This window comes from Xenopus tropicalis, chromosome 6 (genome assembly GCF_000004195.4).
Source record: "Xenopus tropicalis strain Nigerian chromosome 6, UCB_Xtro_10.0, whole genome shotgun sequence".
Classification (NCBI taxonomy): domain Eukaryota; kingdom Metazoa; phylum Chordata; class Amphibia; order Anura; family Pipidae; genus Xenopus; species Xenopus tropicalis.
The window spans coordinates 9,654,493-9,677,278 of NC_030682.2; the positions used below are offsets into that span (position 1 = coordinate 9,654,493).

At 41.4% G+C, this 22,786-nt stretch overlaps 1 protein-coding gene across 21 annotated transcripts in view; it reads left to right on the forward strand.

Moving 5' to 3' along the window:
- The window catches only part of obscn (obscurin, cytoskeletal calmodulin and titin-interacting RhoGEF), a 241,276-nt gene that overhangs the window by 26,171 nt on the left and 192,319 nt on the right, over positions 1-22,786 (forward strand). For 18 of the 21 annotated variants that reach the window (XM_031903695.1, XM_031903696.1, XM_031903701.1 and 15 more), the window contains exons 5-18: positions 3,060-3,365; positions 4,289-4,555; positions 7,954-8,223; positions 9,208-9,483; positions 10,822-11,097; positions 11,773-12,048; positions 12,512-12,787; positions 13,670-13,945; positions 14,438-14,713; positions 17,389-17,664; positions 19,454-19,729; positions 21,373-21,648; positions 21,942-22,217; positions 22,509-22,784. In XM_031903695.1, coding sequence (XP_031759555.1) covers positions 3,060-3,365; positions 4,289-4,555; positions 7,954-8,223; positions 9,208-9,483; positions 10,822-11,097; positions 11,773-12,048; positions 12,512-12,787; positions 13,670-13,945; positions 14,438-14,713; positions 17,389-17,664; positions 19,454-19,729; positions 21,373-21,648; positions 21,942-22,217; positions 22,509-22,784 — 3,879 coding nt within the window. The remainder of the gene's footprint in view (positions 1-3,059; positions 3,366-4,288; positions 4,556-7,953; positions 8,224-9,207; positions 9,484-10,821; positions 11,098-11,772; positions 12,049-12,511; positions 12,788-13,669; positions 13,946-14,437; positions 14,714-17,388; positions 17,665-19,453; positions 19,730-21,372; positions 21,649-21,941; positions 22,218-22,508; positions 22,785-22,786) is intronic. The other 3 variants (XM_031903700.1, XM_031903699.1, XM_031903705.1) reach the window with 3 other exon arrangements.

Consider the following 22,786-nt stretch of genomic DNA (forward strand, 5'->3'; position numbering starts at 1 on the left):
AGGATGGGAGTATCTAAAATATACAATGTTGGAGATTGGCAAATATATCCTATCTCCAGATATACACTCTCATCTGTAGTGGTCAACTTTCCTCAGTCCATTAGATCACTGATTTGGCTGATATCTATCTATAGATAGAAATACTGGCTAAATCTATGCCTATCTATCTATCTATCTAGGAACAGGTTAGCGAGATAGGCAGACACTCCGGAGTTCCATGTAGGTAAATATTTAAGCTCAAATCATAAGTAAAATCAAGAGTATTTTATTGAGATATACACATATATAAGTTCTTCTAAGCCTTAAGCGTTTCGTACAATTCTGGGTACTTAATCATAGTCTAAAAACAGGCCTTTTTAGCCTATGATAAAGTACCCAGAATGGTACAAAACGCATAAGGCTTAGAAGAACTAAGCCTATCTTGCTAACCTGCTCTCCAATGCTGAGGGTCTAGGGCATGAGCACCTGGACCAACCTGTATAACGGGTAATCTTTTTCCTACAATTTGCTTCGATCTATATATTTCTTTGGAGATTTATCTATCTATCTAGTCATGTTTTTGAAAATGAATCTTGCTGTCAAACTACACACCGTGATCTTGGAAATATTCAGAGTGGCTTATAGTCTAATTGGATGCAGGACAGTACCGCGTTCCTGTTCTAGATATGAGATTAATATATGGTCCTCCTCCAAGTTCCAAAGCCAGAACATTCTCCTTTCCCTTAGAATGCCAGTACAGCAGAAAGCTGAGAGTGCTTTCGCACCAAAAGATAATAGCAGTGAACATGGTGCCAATGGCTCTATATTTAACTGACCTTAATAATCCAACAGACGTGATCTGGCTAAAGAATACTCAAGATTGTCAAGCTTTGCCGTTCAGTTACAGTTGTAGAGATTCATGCTAGGAACTCCCCACTTATATACTAGGGCGTCTGACTACCAACGGTATGCTATTATATCTAGAAGGCTTCCTTTTTAACATTGAAGATACTCTCTAATGCTGGAATAAATGCCCTGGCAATGTAGAACATAAAGAACATTAGTAACAGAGTAAATGTGTGAGCAAAATGGAGAGTCTGGGTTAGGAAGGCAGGCTGGAGGTTTGTTGTTTATTTATATAACAGAACTGGCATCCATTTGCTGATGAACAAATGGTAGTGTTTTAATGAAGCTCCCTAGTCCGAGTAAACGAACAAAAGACCTTTTTCGCACACCCTCAGCTCTCCAAAAAACTTCACCGCTCGGTGCACACTGCTGGAGGGATCGGCACCCTCCCAAATATTCCAAATAGAAACAACAGCACTGGCACTCAGAAGCTGCATACGGGTGTCTTTATTACGGATACGGGTGTTTAGGTGTCTTTATTACGGAAATGCAACGTTTCGGGGCAAAAGCAACCCCTAGTCCAAGGCCAGTTGCCTTTTTCAGCCCTGTAGTCCCACTTTTAGAATCACAAATGGTAAAGGGGACATTAATTGTTTAGACAATATATAGTTGTCCACAAAGGTCATCAATGTAACCTTTAGTCACATGAGTCTCCTACTATGGAACCTTTTGTGCCTTTACATTATATGGTAGGGTGGCCCTGGATTTTCTTCATGGCCGTGACCTGTATTGTTCAATACTGTGGTACTTTAGGTTCGGGATAGGTTTAGAATTCAGCACCTCCTGTGGCAATGTTTCTTTTTTGGCAATTTTCCAAAAGAGTTGGCTGAATTATGATATTTGCATTTGTTTCTGTTTGGAAAAAGCTCCCAAAATGTATTAATTAAATGCTATGACTAGTGATGAGCGAATCTGTCCCGAAAAATTTGCAAAACGACAAAAATGTTGCGTGTGCAAAAAAAAATATTGCCTGTGACTATTCTTTTGACGCCCGCGGCTATTTTTTTTGTCACCCACGGCTATTCTTTTGTCGCCTGCAACTATTCTTTTGTTGCCCGCGGCTATTGTTTTGTCCCATGGCTATTGTTTTGTCGACCGCGGCTATTGTTTTGTCGCCCGTGGCTATTTTTTTGTCGCCCGCGGATTTTCTTTTGTCCCGCGGCTATTCTTTTGTCGCCCGCGGCTATTTTTTTGTCACCCACAGCTATTCTTTTTTGACTATTTTTGTGATGCGGGCGACAATTTTTGGACGCGTGGCGAATCCATTCCTGGCGAAACATTTCGCTCATCACTAGCTATGACCCGCTGCACAGGGATGCAATTATTTTGTCGCCCGCGGCTATTTTTTTGTCGCCCGCGGCTATTCTTTTGTCCCACGGCTATTCTTTTGTCGACCGCGGCTATTCTTTTGTTGCCCGCGGCTATTTTTTTGTCGCCCGCGGCTATTTTTTTGTCACCCACAGCTATTCTTTTTTGACTATTTTTGTGATGCGGGCGACAATTTTTGGACGCTCGGCGAATCCATTTCGCTCATCACTAGCTATGACCCGCTGCACAGGGATGCAAAAATTCTTTTTGGGAAGCACAGCCCTTGTCTTCACTTGAAATATCAGTGTTGTACACTTCTAGACTTATTGCCATGTCAGCACTATGTAGTTGGTTGAAGAAAGAAGTTTATTGTGCCAGTTATGCCACACAGAACAACATTTCAGGGGGTCTACACCTCCCTTTGGACGAAGCACATACCGCTGCACAGAAAGCCAGATCTATTGATACTTGGCCCTTGCAGACACGTCAAGCTGAATATCAGAAGCACATTTTCCGACTCAATTACTACCGGGTGATGACACACGGTATCACGTTGCATCCAACTGTATGTTTGAGAATCATGGGCGAGAAGGAAACTGAGCTGTGTTAAACTATTTTTACAGCTTGTACATTTAGACTTTGATTTGGCATTGGAAGATAAGTTCTCGTAAATCATGGTGTCGGCCACCATTCCACGGCCAATTGGTCCTCTGTTGAAGCACCCCTATTGGGAAACCTCATTACAAAATGATGTATTAAGTGGTACTAAGGCTCCATGGGTGCAGTGCTGCTGGGGGATGAATTGCTGCAGTTTGCCATTTGTACCTAGTTATTTTTTTCCAGTAAATTGCCTATATATTTTGCAGGTTTAAGGAAGCCACCTTCTAATGCTCCCACTAACCCCATGGTAAAGGATAAAACAGAAACATCAGCTACATTAGTCTGGTCCCCTCCCCCAATGGATAGACCCGTACCCATTGATGGGTACATTGTAGAACGGAAGAAACTAGGAGCCACCACCTGGCTGAGATGCCATGAAACAACCAATGTGCCTGTTCCGGAGTTCACCATGAACAATGTCCTTGATGAAGGGAGTTATCAGTTCCGTGTCAGCGCTGTGAACAGCTATGGACAGAGCCCTTACCTGGAATTCCCGGGAACTCTGCACCTTGGTGAGTTTCCTTTCCATACTTGTTACCATAGTTAAACTGGGTTAGATACAGATAACCTATGATACTGGACAAACTATGGTAAATTAGTGCTGCCTGACTTTGTCCATTTAGTGGGATAATAACCAGCAATACCACGTGTTCGTGGGATAGAATAAAACTTTAATGCCATATAAAGCAGCTTTCAAAGCAGGTAGGTGGACTGAGCGCCATAAAATGCTTCTGAGGACCACATCTGCCCTGTGACCATCAAGGTTGACATCTCTAGCTAGGAGAAAATCACAAAGGAAATAATGTTGGCAGGCACTCTGGTTTCCCAAAAATATGTCAAAAAGCAGCCATATTATCGGTAAAAAATGTATAAAGTTTATTTAATCCATATATAAAATAACAAAGAAAAGCCTTACGCGTTTTGTACCAATAGGGTACTTAATCATAGTCATAATCATTGTGCCTATTGTGCCTATACCCTATTGGTATGAAACGCGTAAGGCTTCTCTCTGTTCTTTTATATATGGATTAAATAAACTTTATACATTTTTTACCTATAATATGGCTGCTTTTTGACATATATTTTTGGGAAACCGGAGTGCCTGCCAACATTATTTCCTTTGTGATTTTCTCCATTATGGCTCCCTAAGCTGTAGGTCTGGGGCATGAGCACCCGGACCCATCTCTACAAAAGGTAAGTTTTCTACACTAATCAGCTAAAACTGTGATAACCCTGTTTGAAGCTCTAGCTAGAAAAAGAATTTAAGGCATTTTGTTGCATACTTCTTTTGTTCCCGCAATTCGTATCTGGCCATTTTAATGAATGGGTCAGAATGGTTGACTTTCCAAGTTCTCAAACAGGGATATAGTTCGGATTGCCTTGGTAGGCCCTACTATTATAACTGGTGTGTTTCCATTCCTTTTTTATCCTTTAGAACCTGTACCTTCTGTTAAAACTCCATTAAGACCTGCAGAAGTCACTTTGGGTGGAGAGGCAACATTTACTATTGACCTAAGCACTGTATCTTCTGGCGTCTGGCTGATCAATGGGAAAATAATTCAGAACAGCGAACGGTATAGCATAAGGCGGATGAAAAATACCCACACCCTTATCATTCAGAACGTCACCCAGGCCGACCATGAAACAGAAGTAAAATTCACCAGTAATGGGATCGAGAGCAGCTCCAAACTCAGGGTGAAAGGTAAATATTCAGTATTTATTGACACAAACATAGAAAAGGCAGACAGATACAAGAAGACATTTACATGCTTTGCCCAAAATGTTTTTAAACATAATTTTACCCCAAAATGTAGGTGCAGATATATAAGAGTGATCACACCTTAATATAATGGGCCACCCCATCTACTGATTTGGACTGCTCCAAAGGTGGCCATACACGTTAAGATCTTCTGCCACCTATGACCCCCACCTACATCGGGCAAATTCAGGCTAATTCGGAGTTTTGGCCCTGGGGCCAATTGATCGAATTAGAACAACGGTAATAGGTGCAATAGGTTTGGGGACCCCATCAATGAGCCCATGCGGTTCCCAATCCAACTACATTTTTTAACCTTCCCGATCGATATCTGCCCGATCTCAGGCCAGATTTCGGTCGGGCAGGCTCGTTGTTAGTGCCCCTACATGGGCCAATAAGCTGCCGAATCGGTCTAAGGGACTGATACCAGCAGCTAGAATCGGCCTATGTATGGGCACCTTAAGACAGTGGCTCCCAAGCTGTGGGTTAGACTTGGAGCAATGGCTGGGAGGGGCTCAGCCTGAATATTTGGGAGTATGGTCTTTTGCTCTTAGATAGACCAAAAAGTCCAGCTTGAAGGTCAGTTAGGGTGAAAATTTGTATTTGCTGTACTAGATATTCTTTTAACTGTGGTTGAATAACTGATACACTGATATTTTTCTATATCTCCACCCATTTCATGAGCTAAGGGGGCCATGACCAAAGGTTGGACCTTCAAGGGGTATTTGAACTCAGGGCCATCATTAGAACTCTGTTGAGTGGTCTGTCCAAGGGTAATTGATACTCACATTGGTAGAGGTCTTCTCTGTGGTCTTTACTCTGACAAATGTGGCGTTCAAGACATAACTCTATAAAGCCAATAATAGCAATTTTCATTCACAATCTGGCAACTTGGGTGCAGATTTCTATTAGCCTCAATGATTTTTCTCATCAGAGGCATCAGTATGGTATTTCCCATCTCCTGTAGAAAACACAAATAAGCACGTTATTAGGTTTTCCTGCCAAGCATTTATAGAATAAAGATAAAAATGGAATATATTTACTATTTTTCTCTATAAATGTGCAACAGAACTAAATTGTGGCTGATTTAGCAACATACTGTAGCTGATTAATACCAAAACCAATACAGGGATAGGACCTGTTATCCAGAATGCTCGGGACTAAGGGTATTCTGGATAAGGAATTATTACAGAGAAAAGGGAATCATTTAACCATGAAATAAACCCAATAGGGCTGTTCTGCCCCAATAAGGGGTAATTATATCTTAGTTGGGATCAAGTACAGGTACTGTTTTATTATTACAGAGAAAAGGGAATCATTTAACCATTAAATAAACCCAATAGGGCTGTTCTGCCCCCAATAAGGGGTAATTATATCTTAGTTGGGATCAAGTACAGGTACTGTTTTATTATTACAGAGAGAAGGGAATCATTTAATTATTAAATAAACCCAATAGGGCTGTTCTGCCCCCAATAAGGGGTAATTATATCTTAGTTGGGATCAAGTACAGGTACTGTTTTATTATTACAGAGAAAAAGGAATCATTTAACCATTAAATAAACCCAATAGGGCTGTTCTGCCCCAATAAGGGGTAATTATATCTTAGTTGGGATCAAGTACAGGTACTGTTTTATTATTACAGAGAAAAGGGAATCATTTAACCATTAAATAAACCCAATAGGGCTGTTCTGCCCCAATAAGGGGTAATTATATCTTAGTTGGGATCAAGTACAGGTACTGTTTTATTATTACAGAGAAAAGGGAATCATTTAACCATTAATTAAACCCAATAGGGCTGTTCTGCCCCCAATAAGGGGTAATTATATCTTAGTTGGGATCAAGTACAGGTACTGTTTTATTATTACAGAGAAAAGGGAATCATTTAACCATTAAATAAACCCAATAGGACTGTTCTGCCCCAATAAGGGGTAATTATATCTTAGTTGGGATCAAGTACTGGTACTGTTTTATTATTACAGAGAAAAGGGAATCATTTAACCATTAAATAAACCCAATAGGGCTGTTCTGCCCCCAATAAGGGGTAATTATATCTTAGTTGGGATCAAGTACTGGTACTGTTTTATTATTACAGAGAAAAGGGAAATCAATTTTAAAAATCTGAATTATTTAATTAAAATGGAGTCTATGGGAGACTGGCTTTCCGTAATTCGGAGCTTTCTGGATATTGGATTTCCAGATAACGGATCCCATACCTGTACCAATAAATCAGGTCTTTACTTTTGTTTTCCAATTTGTACTGGTCAAAACATGCCAGACTAAGCATTATGGAACTTCCAGACCTTGTGTATTACTATAAATATTTCATCCTCTGTACTAACAACTTGTGTCCATCCAACTAGACACCATTTCAGTCTTTAAATTCCATATTCTCTTTTGGAAAAGAACATCTGTCATTCCGATGAATGCCAACAAGTTCACATACAAATGCCATTTAGATTATTTAATGCCAGTTAGGATTTGCTGCTTTCAGGAATTCATTTGTTCTAGCCTCTATGTTAATAGACCACTTTAACAGATGTAATGCCCTGTACATGCTCTTTGTAGAGAGTAATGTTATAGCAAATACAAAGGATGTCATATGTCACAACACTGTATTCCCTTTTAAATAAGTAAAATGGTATCCAGTAGAGCTCAGAATGGTAACAGAATATAATATAAGAATAATATAAAAATAAGAAAATATAAAATTTGTCCTGCTATGGGGTTTGTTGAGACAAGGCAAATCAAAAGGGTTGAGGAGACCGCCTCATATGTATGCAAGGAATTCTGGGAACTTATCCCAAAGTGCGCCAATAATATCCCATCTACATTAGTTTATCCCAGAATTCCTTGTGTTTATATGAGACTAGGAAGAATTTAGTTTTCTCTTGTTATTGTAGTAACCTCTTGTCATTCCACTTAGGGGCCGATTCATTAAAACACGAGTTCGAATCCCAAATGGGAAAAATTCAGATTGGATATGATAATTTCTGAAGATCGCAAATATCACGAAAATGCTTACGAAAAAATCGTATTAGTCACAATAATATCGTATTGGCAATCCGAAAGTCATGAAATTTTTGTACCGAACGATTGTAAACAGTGGCAGAACCTTTCCGAATTTTTCGCGCAAGCATACGAAAAAGTTGTGCGCTTGGAGCTTTCGAATGAACACTCCGAGAGTTCGTGTCTTAATAAATCTCCCCCATAGAGTATAATGGAATCCTAAATGGTTTAGAACTTTCTAAATCAATATGTTCATGCTTCCATTTATATTGTATCTTCTAAGAGTAATGTAACAGTATAAATAAAGTGCAATTTATAATACTTCCATATATCTGAAGCTCTTCCTCAGTTCACCAACTCCAAGAAGGTCAACGATGTAAAGGTGGTCGCTGGAGAGCAGGCAGAGTTCATCTCAGAGACTTCAGAGGAGAACGTGAAGGTTCTGTGGTACAAAGACAACAAGGAGATCCGACACTCCAAAAAGTTCTTGGTTGAAGTCAAAGGGAAACAGCACAAACTGCTTGTCACTGCGGTCAAGAAGGAAGACGAGGGGACATATTCCTGCAAAACTGGCAATGACTCTGTTGTTTTTACTTTAAAAGTTACAGGTGAGTCTAAGAATGATGGGATAGCTTGAACATAATGATGAGATTCTTAGGATTCTTAGATTAGTTAGTGAGTGGGGTAACGATAAACCAGTGGGAGGTGCTGGATGGTAAGTGAGCAGAAAAGGCAATGGTAAGGGAACAGACTAAAGGATTTAGTAGATGCACCACAAGGGTAGTGTGTTGTGGGACGTGTGAATATGTTTCTTTTATTATTTTATCAAGTCCCTGAACCTGAGAGCAGTAGCCCCTAGAGATGTAGCGAACTGTTCGGCGGCGAACTAATTCGCGCGAACATCGGGTGTTCGCAAGTTCGGAAGTTCGAGAACTTTTCGCGTATGTTCGCAATTTGGGTTCGCCGCGTTTTTTTTCCGCTGCGTTTTTTCTCTGCGTTTTTTCTCGCCCTAATAACGCCACACAAGCCACACATGGCGTTTTTCAGCCTAGTACTGGTGTAAGCAAATCCCGTTTCCATGGTGCTAATAGTGCAAAATAGCAAAAAACGCCGCGTATTTCTGCTAGGTCTGCCAGCTGCCTTTGCGGTTTTATGCAACGCTGTGTCAACAAAGTATTTTTCAGAGAAATTTTTGCCCTTGATTCCCCTCCGGCATGTCACTGTCCAGGTCGTGGCACCCTTTAAACAACTTTAAAATCAGTTTTCTGGCCAGAAATGGCTTTTCTAGGTTTTAAAGTTTGCCTTCCCATTGAAGTCTATGGGGTTCGCAAAGATTCACGCTTTTTGGCGTAGGTTCGCAAACGCGTTCGCGAACTTTTTTTTTGAGGTTCGCTACATCCCTAGTAGCCCCTTATGGGACCAGACAAGTCAGTATCCAGCTAAAGAACCACTTTAGAATTGACATGTCTGCTCACATTTCACAACAACCACAACACCCAAGTTTAATCTACTTCTGAGATTCTCCTTATCAAGTTAAAGTCAAGATATTTCTTTGTATAACAATGTTCATATGGATATATGTTTCTTTTAAGAACATGAACCAGTATTTTCTAACCAAGAGAAGGTGCAGAAGGAGGTTCAGGCCACCCTGACAGAGAGCGCCACACTCAGCTGTGAGGTTTCCCAGGCCAAGACTGAGGTGAAGTGGTATAAGGATGGGAAACTCATCACCTCCAGCAAGAGAGTGAAGGTGGAGTCTGAGGGCAGATCCCGTCGCCTAGTGGTGGAGCAGTTAGAGAAGAAAGATGCTGGAGAGTACAGCTGTGAGGCTGCTGGAGAGAAAATTAGCTTCAGAATTAAAGTTATTGGTAAAAATTGTTTATAAATATAAAGACCTACTACACTTGCAATAAGCCCTCATTGACTACGGGCAGGCAATATCAGATGAGAACACGTGAGGTATAAACAATGGGTGTCATGGTACAAGGGATATATTAAAGATAAGATTGATAGATTTATATTTAGATCTGATAATGAGACTATGGAGGTACAGCCTGGATTGGTCCCAAAACAAAGTAGACAGATATCATTGTCTACTTTGTTATGTGTTATGTGGAAATCTCAAACTTTTTTAACCTTTAACCACATTCAAAAATAGGTGCCAAATATCAGCTGTGTTTGGCTATTTGTAGCCCCTACATGGACTAGCAGCCTATAAGAGGCTCTGTTTGGCAGTACTCATGGTTTTTATGCAACTAAAGCTTGCCTTCAAGCCAGGAATCAAAAAATAAACACCTGCTTTGAGGCCACTGGGAATAACAGGTTTGTGTTGCTCATGAGGCACAGGTTGGGGATTACTGCTCTAGTTAAAGATGTTCTCCCTATAAAAGCTACAAATAAACCACCAAAAGTGGTTACTACAATCCTTTAATGATCGGGGCTGATTCAGTGTCGGACTGGCTCACCAGGATACCAGGTAAACTTCCGGTGGGCCCAGGTGTCAGTGGGCCTTCTTGCTTCTAACTATTTGGCCAGTTGCTTGGTCATGCCCTATTTCTGAATGGGAAAACGATGGAAGGATAGAGAAAAGAGACTTGTATAATAAAGAGGTTCAGGGAGGAGAGATTGAGTGAAGAGAAGAGGATTAATAATGTACAAAGTGGGCCTATGATCCAAGGTTTTCTGGTGGGCCCCTGGCATCTCAGTCCGACACTGGGCTGATTTACTTGTAAGCTGCATTCATAAATAATAGTGTTAGCATACCACTTGGTTATTTAATTTTTTCATATTTTTGCACTTAACATAATGGTCAAAAGGTTGTGGCTAAGTGATTGGACACCAAAACCGGAATGTTACACCTAGATCAAAAAGTCTGTTTTGCTCCTTATATAAATGTCAATGAGCACAAGTAAGTGTGGGCCATTACTACAGGTCTATACGTTAGAACTTGTCCAGGGCAGGTGGAGGCTCTATGTACGAGCAAAACCGATTTATCACTCAGTAGTTTGGTTAAAGTACAGCCAAATGGTCGAGGCCTTAGTTGTAAGGAATATTTGGACCACTGTTGGGTATTGTCGGTTATTTTTTTGACTCCATCACACTTTTGAAAAAGAAATAGAGATCTTTATATGCATTTCCCCATGCTATTATTTGTTTTTGTCTTTCATTATTTTTATATCTTTACTACTTTTTGCCCATATTTTCAGAGCCCGAGCCAGCATTTAGCAACATAGATAAGGTACAAAAGGAGGTTCAGGCCACCCTGACAGAGAGTGCCACCCTGAGCTGTGAGGTGTCCCAGGCCAAGACTGAAGTGAAGTGGTACAAGGAGGGGAAACTCATCACCTCCAGCAAGAAAATGAGGGTGGAGTCTGAGGGCAAATCTCGCCGCTTGGTGGTGGAGAAAACTGAGAAACAAGACGCTGGTGGATACACCTGTGAGACTGCCGGGCAGAAGATCAGTTTTAAGATTAATGTTAAAGGTGAGTTGCATCATTGTCATAGTTTGAGTTCCTACTCTTTCCTGGTGAGATGGACCGAGATTGGAAAAAAAACAGGCCCAGATGCAAGCAGCAAAGTTCCTATAATGTTTCCATATTACATTTGTCCAACTTTGCTTTTATTTGCTAAACCAGGGATCCCCAACCTTTCTTACTCGTGAGCCACAGTCAAATGTAAGAAGACTTGGGGAGCAACACAAGCACCATAAAAGTTCATGGAGGAGCCAAATAAGGGCTGTGATTGGCTATTAGGGGCCTCTATGCACCCTATCAGCTTACAGGGGGCTTTATTTGGTTGGAAATCTTGTTTTTATTCAACCAAAACTTGCCCCCAAGTCAGGAATTCAAAAATAACTCCCTGGTTTGGGGGCACTGAGAGCAACACCCAAGGGGTTGGGGAGTAACATGTTGCCCCTGAGCCACTGGTTGGGGATCCACTGCGCTAAACCAACATTTTTCAGGCAAAATCAAGCTCAACCTCAATCAAATTACTTTCGTTTTGACATAGATTTTGACATTCTTCAAAACCTAAGAAACCACATTAAAGGTTATAATTAATTACATCACTGAGTCGTCATGTAGAAATATATTTAATAGCAAATAAATATATTTTATAGCAAATAAGATAAATCATAAAACTGAATATATGCTTTGCAGAACATGAGCCGGCATTCATCAATACAGACAAGATACAGAAGGAGGTTCAGGCCACCCTGAACGAGAGCGCCACCATGAGCTGTGAGGTGTCCCAGGCCAAGACTGAAGTGAAATGGTACAAGGAGGGGAAACAAATCACCTCCAGCAAGAGAGTGAGGGTGGAGTCTGAGGGCAAATCTCGCCGCCTGGTAGTGGAGAAGGTGGAGAAACAAGATGGTGGAGAGTACAGCTGTGAGGCTGCCGGGCAGAAGATACATTTTAAAGTTTCTGTAAAAGGTAAACGATGATATATCAAATTGAATATCAATTTGCACACTTTTAAGAATAAGGGTACTGCTATAGTGGTTCCAACATTTGCTCCAGAACTTTCCTTCCTATTGTCTTAAACAACAGACTTGTAAATGCTACTGTTTCTGTGGGTTACTAGACCAGCCGTAATAAATATATCTGTTCTTACAATACTCATCTGAAATGAGGATCTTTTGAATAATGGTTCCAATCATGGTTCCAGAATCGGTTCCAGTCATCGCACTCCATAGAAGCCAATTAGATTTTACTGTGAGAAGCTTGTGTTCATGGGAGAAACTTGTAATTGCTTACAAAGAAAGCTTTAAGAGCACCTCAGGTTGACCCAAATATCTTTTATTTTTAGTCTAAGGCATTGCCCGTTAGTATTTATACAATGTACTGTATATTGGATTAGATTTATAGTAATTTCGCCTGTGACCACACTTTTCAGAACCTGAACCTACATTCGCCAACCAGGATAAAGTGCAGAAGGAGGTTCAGGCCACCCTGACGGAGAGCGCCACCCTGAGCTGTGAGGTGTCCCAGGCCAAGACTGAAGTGAAGTGGTACAAGGAGGGGAAACTCATTACCTCAAGCAAGAAAATGAGGGTGGAGTCTGAGGGCAAATCTCGCCGCCTGGTGGTGGAGAAGGTGGAGAAACAAGATGCTGGAGAGTACAGCTGTGAGGCTGCCGGGCAGAAGATTAGTTTTAAGATCAACATCAAAGGTAAGTGGGGATTTGTTTAATTGTTATAGTTGCTTTATGTTGCCTTTTAGAGATTCTAGCTACAGACGAAGCAGATTTTACTGATGAACATGAATATTTCAGTCTATTTAACAAATATAATAAATTATATTTTTTCTTATAGTTTTAGAGGTATAACATTATTATGTTTTATATGAGGCTCATCCTCTGTCACATATTGCTGGCTGCAAACAACTCACTCATGCTGCAAGCCCCAGACTGAAAGCAGGAGCAATTGGTTGTACAAAGTCGGACTGGCCCACTGGGGAACCCCCAGTGGGCCCGTGTGTCAATGGGCCCTTCTGCCTCTAACCATTTGGCCTATTTCATGGCCATTCCCTTTTTTTTGCTTGGAAACAAACACATTGAAGAATAGATTATAGCTTGTGATGAGCGAATCTGTCCTGTTTTGCTTTGCCCCAAAATTCGCGAAACTGCAAGAAAATTTGAAAAACGTTGAGAAATTCGCAAAACGCATTTGTCACACGATTTTTTTTGTCGCCCATGTCTTTTTTGTTACCCGCATCTATTTTTTTGTCGCCCATGCCTTTTTTCTGACATGGCAGCGTCCCTATTTTGACGCGCAACAAAAAAAAATTATGCACAACCAATTTTTCCACTGCGCATTCGCAAAACAATTCGAATGGCAAAATGCAAAATTCGCTGTGAATCCATGCCTGGCGAAAAAATTTGCTCATCACCAATTATAGCATGTAATGTGAGAGTGGGCATGGATTGAATTTTTCTGGTGGGCCCCAGTCTGACACTGGTACAAAGTGATTTTTTTTTAGCTTGAGAAAACACGTGTATGTTTGTTTTTATAACTTTTGATAAAAATTTGTCAATTTATCCCCATTCTATTAGAGCCAGAAGCAGTGTTTGCCAACCAGGAGAAGGTGCAGAAAGAAGTTCATGCCACCCTGACAGAGAGCGCCACCCTGAGCTGTGAGGTGTCCCAGGCCAAGACTGAGGTGAAGTGGTACAAGGATGGGAAATTAATTACCTCCAGCAAGAGAGTGAAAATGGAGTCTGAGGGCAAGTCCCGCCGCCTGGTGGTAGAGAAGGTGGATAAACAAGATGCTGGAGAGTACAGCTGTGAGGCTGCCGGGCAGAAGATCAATTTCAAGATCCATGTCAAAGGTAAGTCTGATCATAGTTCATTTATTTCTTATACTTATATAATCCATTATCCACAGAGATTCCAACTACAGATGGAGCAGATTTTACTGATGAACAGGAACATTTCAATCTATTTTACAATATAATATACAATGTACTCCCTACCAGTCATTTGAACTGAAGAAGCCACTCGGATGAGTGGTGAAACGTTTTCAAGAAAAACTCAGAAAAGTCCAGTTGTTTTAGACTTAATTCTACTAGATATTGTATATCATGGCCTGGATGAATGAGAATCTTCATAGACACATAGACGTACAATGGACTCCTGCATTAAGCCCCAGACTAATTGTAGAAGCAACTGTTTGTTCTATGAAGCTGAGGTATTATGTGCCAGATAGAGATTGCCTTAAACAAATGTTCCTGCAACTTCTTATGTCTTTTTTTGCACGTTTTCCTTCATCTGGAAGTCACATTTCAATTTAATTATCAGAATATCTATTCCTGTTTTATTAGAGCCAGAAGCAGTGTTCACCAACCTGGAGAAGGTGCAGAAAGAAGTACATGCCACCCTGACAGAAAGTGCCACCCTGAGCTGTGAGGTGTCCCAAGCCAAGACTGAGGTGAAATGGTACAAGGATGGGAAATTAATTACCTCCAGCAAGAAAATGAAGGTGGTATCTGAAGGCAAGTCCTGTCAGCTGGTGGTGGAGCAGTTGGAGAAGAAAGATGCTGGAGAGTACAGCTGTGAGGCTGCTGGGCAGAAGATTAGCTTCAAGATCCATGTCAAAGGTAAGTTTTAAGACTTCTTATAATGGTAACTTTTAAATTGCATGTAATGGTTCACATTACAACCCTTTACACGGTTCCTCTGAAAAAGCATACAAGGAGCCCAACAACCAGGAAAGGAAACGTGTCTATGAAGATTTTCATTCATCCAGGTCATGGTTTATCTAGTATAAAAAAAACCTAAAGCAACTGGACTTTTTTGGTAATCATTGAAGACGTTTCACTACTCATCCGAGCAGCTTCTTCAGTTGAACTGAAGAAGCTGCTCGGATGAGTAATGAAACGTCTTCAATGATTACCAAAAAAGTCCAGTTGCTTTAGATTTATTTATACTAGACAGGGAAGGAAACATTACCAGTATTCAGTTTTTATTCTGATAATGACCAGAAAGAAAGTGGCTGGGAAATGGACATCTGTTTTGCTGAGGAACTAGGTGAAATCCCTTAATTCTTGTAGGAAGCAGACTCCTTTCTGGTATACTTCACATGGTAATCATCACAACCCAGAGTAAAACTCCTAAAGGCCTTCAACTTCATAAGGGACAGGTCACCTTCAACAGGTACAGATTAGTTCATCGTTTTCTCTTCTAAGTCAGCCAGGAGAAGCTCCTTCTTGAATTCAGCCATAGCTTTCCCAGCAGTGAAAAGGCATTTGCCAACAGGATACTGTGCATTCTTTATGCTGACATCTTTCATCATGTGTTCTTTCTATCCTATCCTTGTTTCTTCTGGAAAATCCCATCAGAGGGTGCTGAAAACTCAATTATGTTTGCCAGTATTAATTTTCCAAGCCAATATATTTTGGGGCAGCTCTTGTTTTAGCCCATCCATGTCCCACCATATAATCTGACTGCTGCCTCCCATAATCTTCTTCTGTATGGAAGGGGGTCGACCATTTGTTCAGGAAGCTAAAGTGTTTAGTGTTAATATGATGGCATTGGAGGAACAGGGTGTATATTACTGTCTCATTGGCACTGGCTTTCATTTCTTCCTATTTTTTCCATGAGTGGAAAGTGTGGGTTTCGTCTTAGCGACAGTATAGGTCACACATGTGCGGCTGTAGAGACGTGACATTTAGGATGAGCGCGGCAGCTGTAAACCGATAGCACCCGAAGGATTATCGATCACATCTAATGTAATCCCGTTGACTTCATTCCCTCGCTGGTCATAGAGCAAAGCCCTTTGCTGATTGATTTAGTTTATGGCACAATCAGGCAAGGAATTTTAATAATGCACTCACCATCTGTGGGGGTCATTCAGAAAGCTTACGCAGCTCATTTTGTTTTCACAAATGGTTGTTTGCACATGTTGTGGGCAGTTTTGGGCTCCAGTCCTTAAGAAGGATATTAATGTGCCGGAGAGAGTGCAGAGACTGCACTAAGCTGGTAAAGGGGATGGAAGGGTTAAACTATGAGGTGAGACTGTCGAGGTTGAGGTTGTTTTCTCTGGAAAAGAGGCGCTTGCGAGGGGACATGATTACTCTGTACAAGTACATTAGAGGGAATTATAGGCAGATAGGGGGGGTTCTTTTTTCCCATAAAAGCGATTAACACACCACATAATTCACACCCCCCGTAGATTTTTTGCTCAGTATGGAATAACTCTTTATTTGCACACCTTGATACACAAGCATACACATTTTTATATATTTCATGACTTTTTGGTTATGTTAGAAATCTGGGGGATACTGCTACATTGTGTGAAAGGAAACCATGGCGATTGGTGCCATTTTTTGCCTTTTACAGTCCAGTAATACTAGTGATTAGTGATGGGCGAAATGTTTCGCCAGGCATGGATTTGCGGCGAATTTGCCTGTTTCGCCATTGGTGGATTGTTTTGTGAAACAGGTGAAAAAATTTGCCGCGCGTCCAAAAATTGTCGCAAGAATAGTCGCGGGTATCAAAAGAATAGTAGCGCATCCAAAAATTGTTGCAAGAATAGTCGCGCGTCCAAAAATTGTCACAAGAATAGTTGTGCGTCAAAAGAATAGTCGCATGTCCAAAAATTGTCACAAGAATAGTTGTGCGTCAAAAGAATAGTCGCATGTCCAAAAATTGTCGCAAGAATAGTCGCGGGTATCAAAAGAATAGTAGCGCATCCAAAAATTGTTGCAAAAATAGTCGCGCGTCCAAAAATTGTCACAAGAATAGTTGTGCGTCAAAAGAATAGTCGCATGTCCAAAAACTGTCGCAAGAATAGTCGCGGGTATCAAAAGAATAGTAGCGCGTCCAAAAATTGTTGCAAGAATAGTCGCGCGTCCAAAAATTGTCACAAGAATAGTTGTGCGTCAAAAGAATAGTCGCATGTCCAAAAATTGTCGCAAGAATAGTCGCGAGTCAAAAGAAAAGTAGCGCGTACATAAATTGTCACAAAGAAATAGTTGTGGGCGACAATTTAATTTTTTGGCGCGTGACATTTTCGCTGTTTTGCAAATTTTTCGCCATTTCGCAAATCTTTCGCCGTTTCGCAAATCTTTTGAAAGATTCGCTAATTTTTCGGCGAAACGGGACAGATTCGCTCATCACTACTAGGGATGCACGAGACTTTTTGTCACATAAAGAGTTAAAAAAATTTTTGGTTCGGTATTCAGCCACAAATTTTACGAAGGATTCGGGGTTCGGCCGAATCTGAAAAAAGTGGATTTGGTGCATCCATAAATAATACCCAATTTTTTCCCAGACCCCGAGCCAGCCTTCACCAACACAGATAAAGTACAAAAGGAGGTTCAGGCCACCCTAAATGAGAGCGCCACCCTGAGCTGTGAGGTGTCCCAGGCCAAGACTGAGGTGAAGTGGTACAAGGAGGGGAAACTCATCACCTCCAGCAAGAAAATGAGGGTGGAGTCTGAGGGCAAATCTCGGCGCCTGGTGGTGGAGAAGGTGGAGAAACAAGATGGTGGAGGATACACCTGTGAGGCTGCCGGGCAGAAGATCAATTTCAAGATCAACGTTAAAGGTGAGGATCGTGTCCAAATATTATTGCGCTAATTAAATTTTTTAGTGTAGTGTTAATTATCACTCAACTGCAACTATTTTTCTTTATACTGTAGTTACTTATAATTTACTAAATATATACTATAGTTACTTGTATTTATTTACATATTAAAACACAAACCATAGTTTATTATTAAAGCCCCCATACCTACGGGTGGTCGATATTGGGGAGCGTGTAGGTAAAAAAAAAGTTTGATCGTTTGGCCCTGGGGAATTATATTGGCGGCAATGGGGCAGTCGGTTCAGGGACTGCATCAATGAGCCGATGAGGTCCCCAATCCGACTGAATTTTCTAACCTGCCTGATCAATATCTGCCCAATTTCAGGCCAGATATCGGTCAGGCAGGCCCCTCATTTCTGCCCCTACACGGGCCGATAAGCTGCCGAGTCATGTTTCTGCTGGCACTTGGTAGAGCATTGCAGGAAACAATAGTATGTGGTGGAAAGGCTCCAGATATCACTGAAAGTAGTCCTTATATCATTCTTATCACTCCTTTGTAGATAATATACAGTAGCTTGGAGCAGATATCTCCATAGAATTAGACTTTATTGACTTTATGGCAGGAGAATGCTGATAAGCGATGCCTAGGTTTATAGACAGGTTATTGCATAGGCAAGAAAGGACAAAGAAACCACATTTTCCTAGGCTGGTCTTGTCATGGAGCACACAAAGCGTCACGATCTCTCTGAGGAGATGCCATGAAGTACCAGGAAGGTGGGAGCCTGAAGACTGGGTAACCCGGAGTGTAACCATATACCACAGAATTGATGTCAGAGGCCATGATGATCAGTGGAAGGAACTTTAATAAACGTAGTGAAGTCAGTAACAGTGCACACTATGGATATACACTAGAATAATTGAAAACAGTAGGCAGAGACAAAATCCAAATCAGGCCGAAGGTCAGGGCTAGTAGCAATCAACAAAGTCGAGGACAGGCCAAGGGTCAGAACCGGGGAATCAGAGAACAGGACAAGGAACGGCACCGGAGAACTGGAACAGAGCAGAGAGCAGGAACAAGACACGGAATCTGGAGCTTGGAACCAGAAGGGGGTCACGAGAATGAAAGCACGGGAACAAGGGAACAACGGCAGGGTCACAGGAACAGCTTAATGACCAAGCCAGGTGCAATGGTCAGGGACAGGCTTATAAAGGGTCATGATTAGAAGATGGGAAACACAAGAGGATAATAAGGTGGGCAGAGGAAAGGGAGCTGGCAGAATACCAGAAAAGAGACAAGAGAATTAGTTAGTACTAGCCCAAAACACCTCTAGTGGCTCAGGAGGTAAATGCATGTTGCCAGAACCATATCAACCAGTGTTCTGATCCTGACACAAAGTCAGCACCAAGCCTTTCTAAAGCGGGTCACCCTGTGGTGAGCAATATGGGACTGATCTGGATGTTTAACCCGAGGGCTGAAGGATCTGATCACAATGACAGGCATACAGGCCATACAAGCCCATGTCGTCATCACTCCAATTAGATTTTTAAACATGTGTGATCGATAGCTGGCTGATTTTTTATTGGAGGAAAATATGAGCAGTGTGCAGTTTATGTAGTAAAAGTTCTTACTGGAAAAGTTATGTTTGCTCCAAAAGAGTGGGCTCAAGTAGGGTCTAAATTCACAATGCAATAACAGTCCAATCAGGAATATTACAATGCAAAATGTGATGTGGTTTTTTTTCAGTTTTCCGACTTTTATTACATTTTCCTCTTATAGTTTTAAATTAATGTTTCTAAATGTCTCCTTCAGAGCCTGAGCCGGCATTCACCAATATAGACAAGGTACAGAAGGAGGTTCAGGCCACCCTAACTGAGAGCGCCACCCTCAGCTGTGAGGTGTCCCAGGCTAAGACGGAAGTGAAGTGGTACAAGGAGGGGAAATTGATTACCTCTAGCAAGAAAATGAGGGTGGAGTCTGAGGGCAAATCCCGACGCCTGGTGGTGGAAAAAGTGGAGAAACAAGATGCTGGAGAGTACAGCTGTGAGGCTGCCGGGCAGAAGATCAATTTCAAGATCAATACTAAAGGTGGGGGTCATCAGTGTGTTACTGACAATCAAATCTTTTTTGTCAGTTGTGAGGTTTTATTTGGATTAGTACATGTCACAGGATTTGTTCTCTCTGGAGTTTAGATTAGTTTGGTGATGAAACTTCATGTTATCAGTTTTAATAATGATTTAACAAATATGGTTTCAAGCAACATCAGGAAAAGAAAGGGATGTTGGTAGTAACAATGGAACAGAAGGAGCAGGATTTGAGCAAGGGTAGGATATGCCACAGAGAAGAAAGGAGATAGAGTCAGGGTAGAAGACAAAGGTAGAAAAGGGATAAAGGTCCCGATTCTAGCTGCCGATATGGGTCCCTTAAACAAATTCAACAGCTAATCGGCCCGTGTATGGGCACTATCGACGGGCCTGCCCGACCAATATCTGGCCTGAAATCAGCCAGATATCGATCGGGCTGGTTAAAAAAATCTAGTCGGATCGGGGACCTCATTAGCTCATTGATGCGATCCCTGGACCGACTTTGCCTATACCCATCATTATAATTCGATTGTTTGGCCCCAGGGCCAAATGATTGAATTAGCCTGGATCCGCTTGGTTGGCGACATCGGCAAGCGAGCGAATCTGAAGGTGTATGGGCACCTTAAGAGAAAAATTTATTTGATTCGGAACTGGGCTGATTTTGGGTAGAGCATTTGTGGAGAATAGTATGAGAAGGGCCACTTGAGAGAAAACTTAGTTAAGAGGACATATTAAATGGTGGTGACACATTAAGTGGTATATGTCCCATCTGCTGTTCTCGAAATTATATCATCCCACTAACAGCTGAAGGCTGTGAGATATGGTTTGAGTTGTAAGTCATGCAGTAAACATCTTCCTAAAAGAGAAGGTGTTCACGTCTTATGCTACATACATAAACCCAACCGAGTAAGAAATACATATTACTCCTTTATAAACCTGTTGTAGTTTGCAAACAGTTGGAAAGACACATGTTGGACATTCCTTAAGACTTTCCTTAATGTCTAACCTGTGATATTCCTATACTCTCCTGCTCATGTGGGTCCACAGCCTTCTTTTATTCCCAGGGGCTTCGCTAACTTTGTTACCTAGTGTCAAGGAACAGAGGGTAAAGAATGAAAGCCATTAAATACGATAAAGTAGAATGATGGAAAAATAGGGAAGGTTTTGAAGAAAAAAAACATGGCGCCAATGGCAATATACTAAGAATCTGGAATGGTAGGGATAAAAGGATGGATGACTTAATTAGATGGAAACATCTAAACTTATGCAATCAATAGAGTGCAAATTAAATGTTAAATATGTGTAATGAGAATAAGACAATTAACTAAAACATGGCAGTGGTTTAGAAGAAGACATAGAACTGGAGGGGCAAAACCTATGGTAAGGAGGCAGAATTAACAGAAGGGGAAGAGTAAAGTAGAATTTAAGAAGAGCAGGGATTGGATATACAATGGTAGGAAGAATAAGTCTATAACTCTTTCCAAGAAATAGAGAAGAACAGAAATTCACTTATGGTCTTTTTGGTTATATTCCACCACTTTCCAGAATTTTTTTCTGTAGTCTCACTAGACAAATGTTGAGCAAAGAATCATGAAATATCTGCAATAACATTAATAAAAAACAAGGAAAACTCAATATTTCTTTCAGAGCCTGAGCCGGCCTTCACCAACATAGAGAAGGTGCAGAAAGAGGTTCAGGTTACTTTAAATGAGAGCGCCACCCTGAGCTGTGAGGTGTCCCAGGCCAAGACTGAGGTGAAGTGGTACAAGGAGGGGAAACTCATCACCTCCAGCAAGAGAGTAAGAGTGGAGTCCGAGGGCAAATCTCGTCACCTGGTGGTGGAAAAGGTGGAGAAACAAGATGCTGGAGAGTACAGCTGTGAGGCTGCCGGTCAAAAGATCAGTTTCAAGATCAATACCAAAGGTGAGGTCCATTGTTGATATGCAAAAGAGAAGGCTAATTAAGGCCTAAGAAATCTTAGCCTTCCAAAAAGGCAGATAGGATCTGTGCCACTGTGACAGAATGCTCTGTTATACAGATAGCTAGAATCTCAGCCATAAAGCACTGATCCGGCGTAAAACTGTTCTACTTCACTATTCATTCGATATTATTTTCAGGTACTCAGCAAAACTATATTTAAAAAAAAACTGTATTGGATGATAACATCCATTTAATGGACCTCCCTAACCTTACATTGCTGTTGCCCTTCTTTTCAGAACCTGAGCCAGTCTTTGCCAACCAGGAGAAGGTACAGAAGGAGGTTCAGGCCACCATTACCGAGAGTGCTACTCTGAGCTGTGAGGTGTCCCAGGCTAAGACTGAGGTGAAGTGGTACAAAGATGGAAAACTCATCACCTCCAGCAAGAGAGTGAGGGTGGAGTCTGAGGGCAAATCCCGACGCCTAGTGGTGGAGAAAGTGGAGAAACAAGATGCTGGAGAGTACAGCTGCGAGGCTGCTGGGCAGAAGATCAGTTTCAAGATCAATACCAAAGGTGAGGTCCATTGTTGATATACAAAAGAGCAGCTAATTAAGGCCTGAGAAATCTTAGCCTCCAAAAAGGCAGATAGGATCTGTGCCAGTGTGACAAAATGCTCTGTTATAAAGATAGCTAGAATCTCAGCAATGAAGCATTGGCCCAGCATAAAACTACTCTACTTTACAAATCATTAAATATTATTGTCAGGTAGACAGCGAAACTGTATTTAAGAGAAAACTGTATTGGATGATAATGTCCATATAAAGGACCTCCCTAACCCTACATTACTGTTGCCTTTCTCTTCAGAACCTGAGCCAGTCTTTGCCAATCAGGAGAAGGTACAGAAGGAGGTTCAGGCCACCATTACCGAGAGTGCTACTCTGAGCTGTGAGGTGTCCCAGGCCAAGACTGAAGTGAAGTGGTACAAAGATGGAAAACTCATCACCTCCAGCAAGAGAGTGAGGGTGGAGTCTGAGGGCAAATCTCGACGCCTGGTGGTGGAGAAGGTGGAGAAACAAGATGCTGGAGAGTACAGCTGTGAGGCTGCCGGGCAGAAGATCAGTTTCAAGATCAATACAAAAGGT